The sequence below is a fragment of the Chiroxiphia lanceolata genome, chromosome 18, assembly GCF_009829145.1.
Source record: "Chiroxiphia lanceolata isolate bChiLan1 chromosome 18, bChiLan1.pri, whole genome shotgun sequence".
NCBI classification, from domain to species: domain Eukaryota; kingdom Metazoa; phylum Chordata; class Aves; order Passeriformes; family Pipridae; genus Chiroxiphia; species Chiroxiphia lanceolata.
Window position 1 is genome coordinate 11,907,660 of NC_045654.1, and position 18,354 is coordinate 11,926,013.

The 18,354-nt window shown below is 41.2% G+C and overlaps 1 protein-coding gene across 1 annotated transcript in view; it reads left to right on the forward strand.

Annotated features, from left to right (window-relative positions):
* The window catches only part of ADGRD1 (adhesion G protein-coupled receptor D1), a 140,756-nt gene that overhangs the window by 87,376 nt on the left and 35,026 nt on the right, over positions 1-18,354 (forward strand). Inside the window, exons 16-18 of the mRNA XM_032706168.1 lie at positions 8,304-8,407; positions 11,247-11,358; positions 16,230-16,383. Coding sequence (XP_032562059.1) covers positions 8,304-8,407; positions 11,247-11,358; positions 16,230-16,383 — 370 coding nt within the window. The remainder of the gene's footprint in view (positions 1-8,303; positions 8,408-11,246; positions 11,359-16,229; positions 16,384-18,354) is intronic.

An 18,354-nucleotide genomic window follows, 5' to 3' on the forward strand; every position in this document is an offset into this window, starting at 1 on the left:
TGCTCGTAATTCAGAAGAGAGGATCAATCAATACAGCACAAGCCCCTCACCAACAGGCTTGAAAGCAGAGCAGTGTTTATAAAGGGAAAAATATTTAAAAAATCTGATCTTGCAGATGGAGCTACGTAGACAACTCATCTTTAGCATCCTCAGGGAGCCCAGGATTTTGAAAAGGCTTGGGGATTTAGCTGTGAGGTTCTATTTACAAAAAGAAAGGCATCCCAAGTTTCGTCTTTGGGGCAATATGTGTACTTTTATTTTATTTTATTTTTCACTGTTATAGCTGAGTTTGACAGCAAGTTTTGATAATGTATGGCTGACTGAGAACCAAGTGCATCAATTCCTGTTTATAAAGGAGGCTTTGAAAATGTCCTAATATTGTGAATGCTTTAAAAATATGGGGGATAGGTGTGTAATTTATAAGTTTGGAGCATTGTTTCCTAAATCTAATATTGCAGTTATTAATCAAACATTGCACTCTGGGTGCAATAAAATATCAGTCTGAAGTGATAACCCTTTTTCTTAAAATTTTCAACCAGCTACATTCTCTAATAGGACAATGAAATGGAAATAATGTGGCACTCCCTGATTTCTGCTGTTTTGTAATTTTAATGTAATTACTTTTCTCAGCACGCTTTTCATTGCTGGAAACATAAAAAGAATAATGCCTTAGCCCAGTGATTTTTCTTTTGTGTTGCATATTTAAAAATTGGATAGGCATTTTGATTTCTTTGGTCCTTGTTTATTACCATTGACAGTTTGTTTAGCTGAAGAGATCTCTACAGACAGTTCAGACAGCCCTTACCCATCAGATGAACAAAGGCAAATCAGCCTGAGTGTTTATTCTAGTATTGCTTTGTAAACTTTCTTTGCTCTTTCTCACTCTCTCCACTTCCCCCTCCATTTTATGGCAGTGGAAGTTGTCCCCATGGAGGAGCGCTTCTCTCTGATGTGTTCACAGTGTGGTTGTGCATCATATTTCTTTTGTCCTTACTATATCCATGCTCATCTTTCCTGAAAATTGAGCAATAGTCTTGATTTTTAACTCAGAGCAATTGTTCATTCTTTTGCTGTTCCACTCCTGTGCCAGTACAGCTCCCTTGATTTTGATGGGAGGAAATAGGAGACACCTTCCTTGTCCTTAATCCCACAGAATTACATGTAAAAAGTTGAACTGGTGCTGCAGGATACTAAAGCCCTCAAATTCCTTAGAGAATTGTTTGGCAGTTACTGAATTTCACTCAGCAGAGGAGAATAAAAAATGACTCTTTATTTTGGAAAAGCACAAATATTTAAGAGTGTTATAATGGTCAAAAGAACTCCTTTGTTCGAGAAGCATGATAGAATATTCTATTTTAATCAGAATACTTAGCAAAATAACATAGACTTCCTTTTCATGGTGGAAATGAAAACACTGAACCACTTGGCAGCCAGTTCTTCTTGCTGATTAAAGGATTTCCCCATGCAGTATAAAAAAGTTATGATGCTGCACCTTCATCCATCACTGTTCTCTTTTGAATATTTTTAAATTTAGTCATTCTGTACTCTTGAGTTCAGTCTGTCTCCTGTATTGGCATTTTCATGCCCTTTCTCCCCAAAGTGTGGTGTAGGGGAGGTTCAGGGCTGAGTAATTGGAGCTGCTGGGCTGCAGTGCAAAACTCAGTTATCCACAGCCCTGAATCCAAACAGACCCTTCTGAGTCAAAAGGAGACATACCTATTTTTGTTGTATTGTACTGGGAGCTGGGTATTTAATTAACCTCAACTGCTCTGAGCAGTCTCACACTCAGTCTGGCAGGAGACCATCGTTTCTCTGCCTGCGGGAGCCCTGCTGGGTTTGATCCTTCTCGTAGCTCTCTCTGGTGGACTTTGTTTTGGTTGTTAACTGGAGAACAGGATGAGCCTGCTCTGGCTGGAACAGAAGGCAGAGAACAGATGTCCAAGTCTCAGGTGTACAGGCAAAAGCAGCTCCTTGGGTGTCGCGGGGGATAATCTGCTGTAACCGCAGCGTTTAACATTCCCTGAGAAACACTGCCAGCATTAGGCCTGTAAATGAAGGCAGAAAACCCACACTGCTTTTTTTTGCACTAACAGATATGAAGAACTTGAAAATGCCTGCTTTTCTGATCCCCAAACTTTATTATAATCTGATAGGGCTTCACCACTTGAGTCCTTCCTCCCTGCCACGCTTCCTTCAAGCTTCATTTGAACCAAGAACTTGCTGTGTGAGATCTGTAATGAGCAGATTACCTACTGTTTGATGGCATCTTGCTCAGAACCCCTTCGAAAAACGATGGGGGCTTTTAAAAATACTAATTAATATCTTGGCAGAGATGTTTGGAAAATTCTGTATTTTTTGCGCGACAGTGAAAAGTTTTAAATAAGCAGCACCGGGCTGGGTTGGCTGGAGGAAAATATGCCTGTAATCCTGAAAAGCCCCCTCTGTAGCACTTTACTGCAGATCCCCAGGAGCTGCGGAGTTAATAGAGAATGGGAATTCGAAAGCAATTCTGCTGGAAATGGCTGATAAAGGTGATTGCACCGCAAAGTGTGACTCTCAGAGGCCTTTCTTCCTTCGAGCTCGCAGAATCTGATACATTGTGACTCGAGAAAAGAAGTTTCTGCATTAAGGTAGACTTCCCTTTCTGTGAGTAGTGGTTGTGCAGTGCCATTAAGCATGGCTCCACCAAAGTCATTTCTGTGGTGTCAGGGAGTAGATTGAGCCTCCTGAACTCAACACAGATGTTAATTTGAAGAAGCCATAATGTTATGTACCTAACAAAGTGCTTGGCAAGCTGAAGGAAAACAGGGATTTATATTTTTATTATTATTTAACATATAAATAAAGGCCTCTCTGGACTGTAGCTGAATTTCAGCAGGCTTTCTGGAGGCAATTAAAACCATTAGCTTCATCAGCCAAGGCCAGCATTTTAATGTCTCTGAGACACTCAGGCTGCCAAAGTTAATTATTCATCCTTTTCTTAATTGGATTCAGATTGCATTTTAAAGGTGCAGCTTCAATAGCACTGGCTGAGCCCTGATTTTTCACCCCTTTCCTCCCCCCGGGAAATGTGTCAGAAGAGGTTGTTCAGCCTTTGCACAAGAAGGGTCTGAGGGTGGATTTCAGCCCAGGCCAAAGGCTGGTCAGCTCATGGCAGATTTGTCAGTTGGATAAACAGGGTGAAAACCACCCCTCCTCGTAATGCCACGGTGGGAATGATCCTGTGAGATGGAAAACTGACCAAAAGTGACATTAAAATATAACTCACTCCTACGTTTGCACTTAGGGCAAAATGCAAAAGCCATGTCTTACGTTTCTACCAGTGAACAAATAACTTTGGTTTTATAAAATGTCTACACTGTATAAGCATATGCAAAGATATATTCTGGGTTCTACCAGTAAGTAGCACTAAGATACAAATGGGAGGGATGATATAATCCTTAGCTTGCAGGACTTTTTTTTTTTTTTATGTCTGTAAAACATTTTTTGGTTCAAGAACTTGCCTTTTTCTAGAAGAAGATCAATTGCTTTTCAAAAAGGAGATTTCTAAAGTAGTTTAGACAGTGAAATTACTGCTTTTAGTGCCTATATGGCCAAGCTGTAATTTGGTATAGGGAAAAACCCTTTCAGGATCAGCTGTGACAAACCTTGGTTGAAGTGTTTGAATTCAGCCCTTTGTCTGACGTGTTGCTTTTAAACGTGGATATAGAGGGATGTTTTGCAGCATGTGAAAAAGAAAATTTTAGGTCAGTACTTCCCCAAAACGTCCCTTTCTTTGGAGAAAGCCCAAAGTACACCCTTTGCAAAGCAGAAGAGTTGTGGTCAACTGACTGAGAGGTGAAGAATGAGCAAAAGGGACAGGGGTGCAAATGTCACACAGAGGAAGGGCACAGTGAGCAGAGGGCCCTGTGTGGCCCAGGCAGATGCTCTGAGCTGAGCTGTGTTCCTGTAGCCCACCTACCTTTGTGGTGGGTTGGTGTGCTGGGTTGTATGTACAGTCACTCAGTAACCTGACATAAACAACTAGACTTTCTGATCTAGATATAGGGCCTACTGAACAACCTTTCAGCCTGAACTGATCTTTCCCAGAGATAAAAGCACCATCCCATTATAATAATATATTTTCATCTCCCCGTGCAGCTCTGTTTAAACAGAGGCGTTAGATGTCACCACGAACAGCATCATAAATGAAAAATATACATTTGGAGTCTGAGCTGGTGTCTTTCCAGGATTATTCCTCAGGCCATCCAGTTGCCTGAGGGTTTCCAAAATAAAAGTGTTGAGCAATGCACTGACTTTTGCAAGGGAGAACAAGGCTGAGACAATAGACTGTAATACCACAGATGGGTGGGTCTGCTGAAAGCACCAGCTCTTTGCCCACGCTCTTAGCAACACTTGCAAGGTAAAGGGTGTTACAGCCTCAACCAAAAGGGTGGGAGTGTTATGTGAGGCAGGAATTTTTGATTTGACTTTGTGGAAGCTGGAACTAAGAAACATCTGTCTTCTAGTGTTTTGTGATTACTAACACTCGGGGCTGGATGAGCTCGTTTCCTGGCTTTTCAGCTCGCTGCAGAGTAAGAGAATGACCGTATAAACCCAAAAGAAGCAAAACCTGTTAGAAGAAAAGAATAATTTGATGTGGATTGGGACAAGTGTGAGAATCAGGCTCAGTGGGACTACTTCACAGATTGCTCAATGTTCTATTTGGAACTTTTTCACGCCATTTTCTTTAATAATAACATTACAGCCTGATTAGCATTTTTGTGCTACCTGCAAGATCATCCCAAATTAATGTTTTCTATTCCACATCACGCAGGAAGGCTGAAAACTTTTAAAAAAGACAAGCTGAGGTAAGATGAAATCAACCCGTATCAGAGCATTGGAATTTGTAGGAAATTGTTCCTTAATTGATGATTCACAACACTTTGACAACCCAGGTACTTGTAACAAACTGCTGCTTGTTATCCCTTGCAGTGGGAGCACTCCACACGTGTGCTGTGGGAAGTTAGTAGAGATCTGATGTCTTAAATACAGGTTCTCCTCTCTCCTGCACCATATCCCTGAAACAAGGCTGCACACCATGGAAATAATCCCAGGCCTTCTTTTCCTGCTGTATCCTTCCCCCTGGAATTCACAGTATCCACAGAAAGGAGCTGGTTTCACCGGCTGCTGGGAACAGGGACCCCCCTCTTGGACCCCTCCAGCCCGAGAGCTCAGTTTGAGAACAGCTATCACTGCTTCCTTAATAATGATAAAAAAAGGTTGCAAGCTAACTACAGACTTTCTGTCCCTCACACTGGGCAAGATGAGGGGGTGAACTGCAGCACTGTTGCTTTTGAAGGAGCTCCCACCAGACTGATTTAAGAGCATCATCCTTAAAGCATCATCAGATTCTGGTTGTGTTTACCAGAGCAAGAGCAATTTCCAGTTGCAGATGCAGGGCCCTGTGTAGGTTATTTTATGTTTCAGAGAATCTTCTATATTTTATTGTTAAGAGATTCCCCACCCCCCCTTTTTTTTTATTTCTAAGTAATACAGGCTCCATTTGGGAGAACTTGATTCTCATCATGTCTTGCCCTGCAGGGGTTTCTGGAGGAAGACTGAGCTAAAACCCAGAGAAAGACTGTCTTAGAGGCATGTTAGTTTTGATAGAAATTAGTGAGAAAAAGGTGTTTGTGTGATCACCATCTTCTCTTGGATTACTGTGGAAAAAACCAAAGACTTGGATTTTTAGAGGGATTAAGCACCTCTCCTATGAGGAAAGGTTAAGAGAACTGGGATTGTTCAGCCTGGAGAAGGCTCCAGGGTGACCTAATTGAGACCTTCCAGTACCTGAAAGAACTACAAGAAAGATGGAGAAAAACTATTTACAAGGGTCTGGAGTGACAGGACAAGGGGGAATGGCTTCACACTGAGAGTAGGTTTGGATCAGATATTAGGAAGAAATTCTTCCCTGTGAGGGTGGAGAGGCCCTGGCACAGGTTGCCCAGAGAAGTTGTGGCTTCCCCATCCCTGGAAGTGTCCAAGGTCGGGTTGGACAGGGTTTGGAGCAACCTGGGCTAGTGGAAGGTGTCCCTGCCCATGGCAGGGGGTGGGACTGGATGAGCTTTAAGGTCCCTTCCAACCAGACCATTCTGGGATTCCATGATTTTTGCCAGTTTCCACTAGTTTGCTCCTCTGTATCTTCTGTATTTGTATATGATTTTCCCTTTGCAGATCCTCTGCCAGTGCAAACACTGTGACAGATCCCTGCAAACCTGAATGAGAACTGAGCAGCTCTGACCTCCCCAGGGAACATTTTCTGGCTGCAGGAGTTTGGGAGTGAAAGGAGTGAAGGAAAGCTTTGAACTGCTGAGAAGCACTGATTTCAGAGTGATTTGAAGCTGTGAAAGGTTCTTCTGCTCCCCTCCTCCTTCTGTAGAATTGCAAACCACCTGTAGCCAGAGAAAAGGATGTGTATCAGAGATATCAGGAAATAAGGTCCATCCATTCTGGACATGAATATCCCTGATGAGGAAATCACTTTTAAATTGCTCAATTTACCACAGAGATTATTCCTATTTCAGGAATATTCTCTGAAGAATGGCTATCCATGGCTTCTCTGAGGAATGAGGGACGATAGGATCTCTTCTGTAGGAATTATATGGAGCTTTTAAGCTGGTCCAGCACACAGAACTCTTTTGTTTCTTTAATTGATGCTGTCCGAGTCAGGGAAAATAAATGTGCCTTTGGCTGGAAGAGGAAAAACCACTCAAGAGCTGCATCATATTTCCTAGGAACTGTAACACCATAGCAACAGTTGTCTTCCAATGCTGCTGCTGCATCCCTTAATAGTTCTCAGATTGCTGAGTGAGCCACAAGTTATTCTGCTGTAAAACTTACTGTACATGGGGTGGTTCTGTTGGCAGATAATTGCAGGAAAAATGTACATATGCAACACATCTTTTTGTCTGTGTTTCTGTTTCCTCATAACCACATGGCATGTTATTTCTCTCCTTTAAAAGGAATTTTAATGGGAAGTTTATTGGTGGGGCTGCTTGGGTTTGATAATCTCTAATGAAATACTTTGTTTGGGAGGGAAATTTTTATTGTGTGTGTTGAAAACAATAGAAAATCCCAAACATGTGAGAAAGGATTAGTTTTCATTAGATAAAAGTTCCTGTAAAAAAGTTGGAAAATATATTGTTCCTTTCAGTATTTTTTCTAATAAGTAAATATTTTGAATGAGTTTTCAGCTAGGAATTTAATTTATGGTAAACAGAGATTCAAATTAAAGCGTAGTATTTCAAGCATCAAATTAAAACTTTTTGATTGACTACATATTCCCCCACCCACCCCGTTTATGTTCAGTTTATGAAAATGTCAACTCTATCCAAATTCAAGTCAGGAAAAATGTTTGAAAATTCTTCTGAGATGAGAAAACCTTTTCCTGCCTCGCTCTGTTCTACTTATTATATATTAATACTTCCTGGCTCTCTTTGTTGGGTGGGGCTTTTTTTGTCATTCTTTTATGAGAGCTTGCATGGAAAATTAAAACACACTCACTGATTAATTTAAGATGAATGACCAAACCCTGGTGTCCCTCCAGTATTGACTCTATCCAGGTTTAACACAGATCCTAGTGGAGAGCACTGTGGAGTTACAGTTTAAATGTTCATGAAAATTGAATTACTTCTACAAAAGGTGCCTGTAGATAAAAACAGAGGCTGAGAGGAGAGGTTTGCACTCCTACTGCTCATGCTGGGTCTTTTCTGGGGTTTTCCATTCTGCAGATGTCAGTCCAGCTCTTCAACAGCCACTGAAAACGTGACACAATTAAACAAAATGAGCGGGCTATAAATGGCCCGTGATTTATGGCTTCTCTGGGTTTGTCAGCTCTCACTGCTGTGAAGCACTTCTGGTATTTGCACAGTGATGTAAATTACTGCAGTGTGAGAGCATTACCTGTGACAGATCCCATCACTGACACTGCCTGCGAGCCCAATAAGCCGCTCTGATCTCAGGCTGGATGATGCTGCAGCAGCAGCAGAGAAACTCCAGCTTGTGCTGAGGAAAGCCTGGTTGAGGAAATAAAAGAGGGAGCTAAATACCATGGGCATGTGGATCCCCTGGCTGTGTGACTGAGTTTGGAGCTGGCTCCTCATTCCCTCCTCTAGTAACAGCAGGGAATGACTGTGAACAGCTTCTTCACGAATGGCTGGAGGAGGAAACGCTGACCCGTGGTTCTGCAGTGTGATAAATCAATTAATAGTTGTTATTTCGTTTTTGTTTTTTTCTTTTTTTTTTTTTTCCTTTGTGCGCAGCTAGCAAGAGAACACCAGGTGGCCCTCTCCTCCATCACTTACATTGGCTGTGCTCTGTCCATCTTCTGCCTGACGATCACGCTGGTCACATTTGCTATATTGTCGTGAGTAATTTTAAATTAATAACCTGCTGAGCAGCTATCACTGCGGGAAGGGAAGCAGCGCATTTCAGGCCACCGAGTAGGATCCCTTCAGGTGTTCAGGATAAAACAAAGGCTATTAATTCTACAACCTCCCTTAATTGGATTCTGCACACGTATTTGTAACACTTGGTTGGTTATTTCTAAATTACTTTCATTTCCTGAAATGGGGTGGTCTTTATACAGCAAGCTATTTCCATCCCGTGAGGGATTTTTAGATTTTTTTTTTTTTTTTGAACTTTCCATGTTTTTCTGTAGTTCAGGAGTCTTGCAAGGAGGCAGTAGCCTCCTTGCAAGACTCCTGAACTATAGAAAAATATGGAGTTGGATGGGAGCTCAAAGCATGGATGACTTGGTTGGGAGCTCAAAGCAAGTGCAATATGAGCAAGGACTGCAGGATCACCCCCTCTGCCCCCCTCACCCTCATCTTTGGGTTGCTTGGAGTGTACAGTCAGTCCTTCTGTCTGCTCTTGGGCTGGAAGGCGGCGTGTTTATAAAGGAATGCCCAGAAAGGAAGTCTCAGTCAACATTAGAGCTTGCCTGCCTTTTGTTTCATGCAACATGTACACAATTACATCATACAAGCCACATTTATTTTCGAGTTGCTGTTCTCCATTAGGCTGGTTGTCTAATGTGTTGTTTCAGGAGGATGAAGGACACTGTAAGCAGTGTGATATTCACTCCACAGCTCGTGTTTAAAACCTCTGGATCTCTGCAGCCTCCTGCCTGGAACAGGGCAGCCCCTTGGAGGGCTCTTTGCACTGGAATGTTTCTGCTACAGGGCACTCAGGGTCTCTATGCCTGTTTATTTTCCAACGGTGATAACTGAGTTTGAGGCCCAGCTGGCCTTGATACAAACATTTCCAAGAAAGAAGATTTCATAGAGGTTTGTTTCTAAATAAAAACCAGAAAACATGACAAAGGGTGAAGCAACTTGTCTGAGGCTGTGCAGCAGAGTGGTTGAGCAGCAAGGAATGGGATTCTTTGTCTCCTTTCACACACTAAACCATATTCTTCCTACTCAGGAGTTCAACTTTTGATTTCTGTGCCTAAGAATGTATTTTGGACATCCCATTAAGAGGCCAGTTTCTAGGGAAAATGACTTGCTGTAAAAACAGTAAACTGATTGCAGTGTTCGTTTGTTCCAAACCCTGCATTATTTTCAAGTCTCAAGACCTGTGTTGGTCATACTTGGATTAAATGTGTAACGTGTGGCAAAATCCACTCTAAATAACTCCAACGTCTGCCTATCTGGCACGGTGCTGTTGGCATGTTTAGGCTGAGGGGAATGATCTGCTCCACTTTTGTCTGAGTGCAAAATTGGATGTTATAGTGTTTAGAAAGGAAAAAGGAGTAAAGGGAGGAGGTGGTGTGGCTGCAGCAGGGCTTAAAACTCCTCAAGAAACTGGAGGCAAAGAGAAGACTTTTGCAAGAGAGCTTGGGACCGGCTGACTGTCCCGGGGTTAAAGCACCCCACCTACACACAGGATGCTTCAAACTGCCAATCAGAAATAATTTGATTAGGTTTTCACTGGAGAGTAGGGTCTCGTTAAACAGCTGAAGCGAAATTTTGCAATGTGGTGTTAGATGACCGTAACGTCAGCGGAGAAGAATCTGGCAAGTTCTTCGCTGCTCCGCGTCCCGGCAGCGCCGGGCGGTTCCCGGGAGGCCAGGCAGTCCTGCTCCCCTCCTGGGGAACACTGCCCCAGCCTACCACCATCAGAAGCTCTATTAGAAAGCCACTGGCACCAGGCAGCACATCCTGGCTCTTTGGATTCCTTTTAGGACACAGATACTTCTCGTCGTTTCCCTCTTCGTTCTCTTCCAACGGAGCGCTGGCTACGGCAGTGCTGGAAGGGCAGGGCTGACACAGCCATGGTCTGCATCGTCCAGTCCGTGTCACTCTGCTGCAGGGACACACACAGTGGCTGCAGGAGTCACCCCCATCCAGTGTGACACAACAAAAGGACGGGGGTGGGTGGAGTTGAGTGGAGGAGACACACAACAGTTCCCATCGCCAACGGCCTGGGTGTCCTGAGATGATTAAAACTGCTGGTGGGGGCTGGCAGGCAGCATGGATGGAAATGGGGAACCTGTTATCACCAGTACTGCTTTTTAAAGAGAAGAATGCAATTGTGGGAAAGGCCTGAGATGTTCAGATCAGTGTTTTTGTTTTCTGTTTCCTATTTCTGGATGAGAACAGAAACACGAGGTCAGAAGACTTCCAGGAAAGCATGTTCTTGTCCGAGTTCCAGCTGTTTTTTGCAATGCCAAGAGAGATGTGTTCAAATGATGTTGTAATCACTGTCAGGTCTCTGTCAAGATAGGCACTGCCCATCTGTGTATAGAACTATAGTTCCTGTGCCCAGAAGCTGATAATAGTATAAGTCAAAATCATAATAAAGGTCTTTTCACATTCCCTGGTTTCTCACACAGGCAAATACCAGCAAAATAAATCCAGGAGTTCTGTGGCACAGTGTGGGCTGACTGGTGTAAGGTGCAGTGTGCTTTCTGTGAGGTGCAGGTCTGACCTCCTCAAGGTATTCTGCCACTAGTCACGAACTGAGCTTTTTCATGTGCAAATCAATCTTTCTACTGCCTTCAGGACAGCAGCAGAATATCAAAGAAACCACTCAGGTATCACTCCATCCTGGTGGAAGGAGAGCTCAGAATACATCATGATAACCCCACCAAAACCAATAAGCAGAAGTCAATCTAGATGCTTGCTGATAAATCATAAATATATTCTCGGAATGCTTCTGGCAATGCTGCTTTATTCCCATGTGTTTCTGCCTTCTGCCAGGTCTGTCAGCACCATCCGCAACCAGCGCTACCACATCCACGCCAACCTGTCCTTTGCTGTCCTGGTGGCCCAGATCCTGCTCCTCACCAGCTTCCAGTTCACCCCTGGCACTGTAAGTCCTAAGAAGAAAAACAATTTTGTTTGCAACGAACGCCACGTGCAAGAAAGCGTCTTCCACGTGAGATCTCCTATTTTTAACATGCCTTAAGCCAAAAAATGCCTTCCTGGATAAAGCATTTTGTGCACCCAAACGGTGTTATTGTGGTACCTGGCCATGTCTGGGTGTTTGCCAAACCAAAAGCAACGTGCACCCATCAAATGGGAAAAATCACTGTAGAAATGGAGCACACCTCAGTGTGTTTTCAAATGTCATGGCTGATTCTACCTGACATGGCTCGTGCTTTCTCTCATCCCTTTAAAATTTTAGGAATTCTCTATTGGAGAATATTGTATATCTTGTGTATTTAGGTAAGGTATTTGTATTTGGGTTAAGGTTTTGAGTTGGTTTGGTTGGGTTTTGTGTTTGTTTTCTTTTTTTCTTGTGGGGATGTTGGTTTCTTTTAATTGTCTGCTCTCTGCTCTGGTACATTTTTGCCTCTTTTTTTCTTTCCCCCACGTTAAAAAGTCTTCTGATTTTCAGTGGAAGGCAATGAGTTTTCTGATTGAGCTTTGGCAATATCTTCTACTGCCTTGGAGGGCAAAACAGAAGGTGTTTGTTTTTTGCTCAAAAAGTTTTGTTTGTGGGGCAGAACACACTGTTTTTCTGAATAGCAGATTTATTGATGATGATCTCTACTCTGTAGATTTAGATGATTTTTAAGTAGAATTTGTGTAATAATCAATGCCAAAGGTAAAACAACTATTGTTTAATTAGCCAGAGGTGACAGAAAGCACTAAATGTCACTGTGTAAGACTTTAATCCAAGTTTAATCCAAGATATTGTAAAACATATATATATTTCTCTGGCCATCTAAGGCAGCCACTTAAGCAACAGCACTTTCATATTGCTCACATGGTACTTAAGCTCTATACGTGTATAGGCTTTTTTCTGCCTGATCACATAGATTGGAACTTGAAATTACAGATTGATTTTATGGATCTGCTGCTGCAGGTGGGAATTCCTCATGCAGAGTACCAGGATCTAAACCATTAAAACTGGCATCTAAAGCAGCTGGGTTAGATTGAGACAAATAGGCCAAGTTAACAGTATTACATACCAGTAAAACCAATTTCTTTCCACTGTTGTGTTTAAAAAATGCAATTTTAAGTAACATAAGGTCTGTTGATGGAAAGTCCCACCTGAAAAGCAGAAACAAACCCTGATTTTACAATAAACTTCCAGTGTGCTCTGTTTTTGTAATGATCAAAACTTGGCTAGTTTGGTGCCCAGCTGTTGCTCCATATTACTTTTCAGAAACAGTGAGTGGCTTCTATTAATCTCTTTTTTCTTCTGTTTATTCTCAGTGCAAGTCAAGATGAGGTTTGCACATTCTTCACTTTGCCAATACAACAGCTACCTAAATTTATATTCAGCTCAAATGGGATCCCTTGAAATTCTGTTAAGTTTATAAATAACAATTATGCCTGGTTTTGCATAGGCTATCACTACCTGAGGATCTAAAAGCACTTTGTAAAACGAAGTTCATACTCTTTTGCTGCTTAACATTCAGGTGGGTCCTGAAGGAGTGAGGCAACGTGCAAGGGAGAATATGGCAGGGAATGGTTTAGAAGGAAAATGAAATGGAGAAAGTGAAGAGCAGCAAAAGATATAACTTGAAACTGAAGAAAGTGGAAACCAGGCACGAAAATAATCCTCTCTAAGTAGAGAGCTAAAACCCTGCTGAAAGGACGTGGGCTTGAGGGCAATAATGGGTTCACTCAGTGTATCAGTGTGTCTTATTCTCACAGTTTTTCATTTTTCATCCATTCCAGGCTTTCAGACAATCCAGCTGAGTCACTTCAGCTAGTGTGTGAAAGCCTCTTTACACCTTATCAAGGCCAGCATCACCTCCAGTCTTTAAAATCCTGTGAAACACTGGTTGTGTTTCCTGGTTTTCCTTGGATGTGGGTAGAGCTCGTGGTCTCCAGAGACCTGTCCCAGTGTCCACCTACCTTTATACTGTGCCTTGTTCACCCACAGGTGTCTTGCTTGTTTAGTCAAGCTTGTGCAGCGCTCACATAGGCTGAATAAGTGCAGTTTAATAAGTGCATATTTTCTCTTAAACCTATTCAAAACTTACTTTAGTTAAGTAAGTTAAATTGGAACAGTAGCACCCAGAAAGCAAGATCTGTTTTACATCACAGGCTTTGTCAAGTGAAATGCTTCACAGAATCCATGGATATTTCAGCCCTACCTCCTCTATAACAGCAGTAATTGAATGGCATAACACTGTAAAGATCTTAAAGTTGAAGAATGTGATGTAAACACTGTCTGCTGTGCTTTTATTTGTATCGTTTTAGCCTCTCAAAATCAGGGGGGTTGTGATTCATCCTTTTATTAGCCTCACGTCCTTACTCCATGCTCTGTTCTCACTGGCTCTGACAGCAGTTTTAATACCTTTAATTGCAGCTTTAATTGAATTGCTAAATGGTCGTTTACAGAAAGAGGGAGGCAGTATTTACACTAGAAGGTGTGAATTTGTAATCTCCTGCTTCTGCCAGAGACCGGGCATCAGTGCCAGGCAGTTTGGAAGTGCCCTTGTTTGAAAGAAGCAGCGGGACCCTTTTGTGGTACCCCCTTGCTTGAGCCAATGCAGTGCAACAGGGAATGGCCTTGGGAAAAAACAGGCCCTGAGCTGGCATCACTTCCTTGCATGACTGCTTTGAGCCTCTCCATCCTTTTCCTGTCTCCCTCTCTAGGGACATTTAGTTTTTGATTCCAGATATGGCACAGAGCATTCCCCTGGTAATTTCAGATGTGTGATATAATAATTTACAGTTTGTACTACGGCAATTTTCCTTTTGTTGAGTAAGACTGATTTCTAACCACGAACCTCTGTTTTCACTCACAGGACTTTGATCTTTGTAATATACTCGATTGATTGATTTCTAAAAAACTGGTCATTGATACATAACATTAAAACAGGAGTCTTAAATGATCATGGCATATTCCAGGAAGGCAATTATTCCCGAAACCAGGTTGTCTTTCTTCTAGAAAAAGCAAATATTTTTGCACAAAACATTTTCTTTCTATACTGCCAAGTCTCTAAGATATCTTTGCTATCCACATGCCAGTCTGATGACTTCCCTCAGACTTTCAGCAACAGATGAATTTGTTTCTTCAGAGAGCTTTGCAGTCTTAGTTACTGACTCTACTATAGACTGGAGAGCACCATTCTTTCAACAGATTCCCAAACCACAGTGTATGTTTTCACAAGTAGTTAACCATCAACATTTCTTTAGGCTCCTAAAGCCTTCCAAAGGCCTGAGAGTGTTTGTGGGAAAAACTGAAGTGTTATTTAAACATAGGGAAATGCAAATTGACGTATAAGGTGTTAAGCAGCATTGTGGTTTCCCAGCAAAACCAGAAAATTTAATGTGTCTACTACTGGCAGTTCTGGGTCAGTGTATGGAGATGTTTCTCCCTCAGTACTCCTGCATGGCATTGCTGAAAACAATTCCAAATGGAGAGATGAAATGAGCTAATTTCCTTTATGATATATGTTTAAAATTACCTGCCTGTTTTAAGACTGTCCTCTGAGTCATGACTAATATTTTTCTGAGAGGCCTTTCTGAGAATTTGCTTTACTTTCTCAACCACTATAATATGATGGGCCTTGCTGCTGGCTGGGCTGATTTTTCTATTTCCACAGACTCACATGTAGTCAACTCTAAGAGTAACAGTAATGAGATCTGCCTTTTTACAAGTATTGTGCTAAAAGCAGAGTGCATCCTATGATACAGCAGGGGAGACATGCTTGGGTTTAGTACATGAAGGCTCAGCTTTTCAATGCTTTTTCAAGAAGGCAATTTTGTCATTTAAGAGTAACTTCTAAGCCATCATTAAGGCACAAAACCAGAACGAGTAGCAACTTTGCTATGGATTTTATGTACAAATCTGCAACTAAGTATTATACAGAATTACACACAGATCAGCCTCCTGGTACTTCACTGTGTTTTATTTCTCTGCTGTTTTGTGATTCATATTGTTTGGCTACTCAAACCTTGGAAAGAATCCATTTGACAGAACTAGCTTGTAAGTCAGGTTTATGTTGCGTTTATATTTTTGTGGCTTAATCTTCTGGTGGAAATCAAAAGGCATTAAAATGGATTTTATAGCCTTATGATAAAACTAACTGGAAAGGCTTTTACCGTTTTTGTCAATAAGCTAATCTGGTTTAATAATATGTCCCTGAACTTTGCGAAGTACTAAACCACATACAGACCTCACTTACATGAATTAACCCCAAATTTATTGCTTTTGAATACATGTAGTCACATTGGATTTGCATTAGAATGTCTTTGCATTAGCACAGAACCAGCTGAGTAAAAGTGAAAACGTACAGAAAAGCATCAATTTTCATTGTACTATCGAGTCCCAGCATTTTAATTTTCATTAGTGTACAAAGTCCCAAATCATCAACAAAAAGAATAAAATGCCAGCACAGGCATAGAAGTTACTCCACTTCTTTGACTCCTGTACTTGCTACAGGCTCAGGAGCTGGATGTAGACACTTCAGTTTTGAATTCTTAAGTATTTTGTAGACTGTAGTAGGGGTATTGCTCCTGCTGTTAGAAATAAATACCTCATTTGGAGTTCCACATCGTGTTTGTCAATGTTGTTTGGGTTTTTTTCTGGTTTTTTTTAAAGATAAGAGGATTTGAAACTGTCTGAAAACACTGTAGAAAAATGAAATTGACTTTTTTATAAAGACTTTTACTTCAGTGATTTAGGACGTAAATGTATATAGAAATTAAATAATTGGAAACCCAATGTGACTGTATCACAAAGAAGTAATGCATTAATTTCTATTCTTAATTTAGGTGCCTTGCAAGATTTTGGCCATTCTCCTTCATTTTTTCTTCCTGAGTGCTTTTGCCTGGATGCTGGTGGAAGGATTTCATCTCTACAGTATGGTGATCAAAGTATTTGGGTCAGAAGAAAGCAAGCACTTATACTATTATGGAGTTGGATGGGGTAAGCATTTAGTAGCTGCTTACTTTAAGTCTCCTCACTACAGGATCAGATTATATGCAGAAGCATATTTGAAATTGTCATCTTAAGATCACAGTTTGCCTTCTGAGAGTAGGTCTGTTGGATAAGAAAATGCATAATTTTTCTGACTGTAATTAGACTTTAAATGCATAGTCCTTAAACCTAATTCCACTGCAGCGAATTCCACGACACCTCAAGGCCAAATCAGACCCTGAATTACCAAATTAAGAGCAGGACTGTGGGAGGGAGGTCTCACTGCACCATTTTTTTATACTTTAGCTTACCCAGTTGTTATACTGACCTAAGATGATTGTAAGAATTTGAAGACAAGGATGTCTCATCTCATGTTAGTCAAAACAGACAGTTCATTTATTGGTTCTGTACTTTCAACTGAAGTGTGAATATGTTTGGCTTTTGGAAACTCACAATTCCTGGAATAAAGACAACTCTCCTCCTGAATTTAAAAACCCAGGGCCATCATTCTTGTCTAAGCAGAAACACTGGGCTGAGCATGTGTTTAAATGTTTGCAAAGTCCCTGCTAATGACAAATCATTGGCTTGAGGCCACGGTGAGGAGAGAGGGACAAGGAATTCTCCACCAACCTCCCAACATCTATTGAGGGATCTGAGAGGTGCTTTTGCTGTAAAATGAGTTCGGTGGTAATGGGAGGGACAGGACACCAAATGTGCAGAGCTGATGGAAGTTCCCATGAGTTACCTTTAGTCCCAAGGGTGCTGGAATTAACTCAAAGCCTGCAGTTGCCAGGAATTTTTAAAAAAAAAGGCAATTTGAGGAAGGTGATGGTATCCTACCATTAAAACTACCTTGACATCGACTGGGTAAAAAAAAAAATACCCTTCTTTTTTTGCCTTGATGATTCAGGACAACACACAGAGATTGTTGTAGCAAAGCTTTTCCCTCCCACCGTTTTTGGGGTGCTGATGGTAGAGTTTGTGACACTGGAGATTCTGCTGTGGCACTTTGGCCTTAGCATGTTTTCCTATTTCAGCCAATTTCCTCTCCTTTAGAGACTGTCACAGATTGAAGACTTTGTTCTGAGCTGTCAAAAGAAGTAAATTTCTTTATTTGCTGTTAGTTGATGCAGTCCCAGACTTCTGCCTAGATATGACATAACACAGCAGAAGAAAATCATAGAAAATGAACTCCTACGATATAAATGGGAGAATATACTTTTTCCCATCAAGCAAAATAGATCTTTTCATCATTGGAAGGAAATATACTTTCACTTGTGTCTAATGCTTCATCTTTCTCAGCAGATGACATATTTAGCCTTTTAGAATTAATGTCCTAAAATTGCTTTAAATTGTCTGCCACAGAGTTTCTATAGCCTGCTAGTTTGATTTTAGGGGGTTTTTTTGTCCTTATAGAGAAGACACAGAAACTTTCAAAATACAGCATCCAAGCTTACAGGCATTTTCCATTTTATTTGTCAGTAGTGCCTCAGAAACATAGAATGGTGTGGGTTGGAAGAGATATGTTATGGGTGCAGACTAAACTTCACAGCTCCTATGTAATTACTGCTGAAAAAAATTAAGCAAACACACTTATTTTTGTGCATAATGTATAATCCACATGAATTCTTCAATCCAGATAAAATCTTACAATCATCTTAGGATAAAAATATATATTTTTTTTCAGCCTTTATGGAGTTAATTGAATAGTTGTTCCTTAAAGGAAAAATACTCTTATTTTACTGTAACAAAATCTTGCTTCTTCCTCCATTGCCATTATCCATTTAGTGTCTTGTTAATGCAATGAAAAGGCAAACAGAGCACTACAGGCTGCAGACCATTTTATTCTCACTGACTTAACAGCTCTTCTAATGCTGGTGACTGCTCTATGTTTCATCTGCATAAGTTTTATTATCTTCCAAAGGAACTCTATTTAATTTTCTTCTTCACTGTCATTTAAAATTGATAAAGAGTTATGCT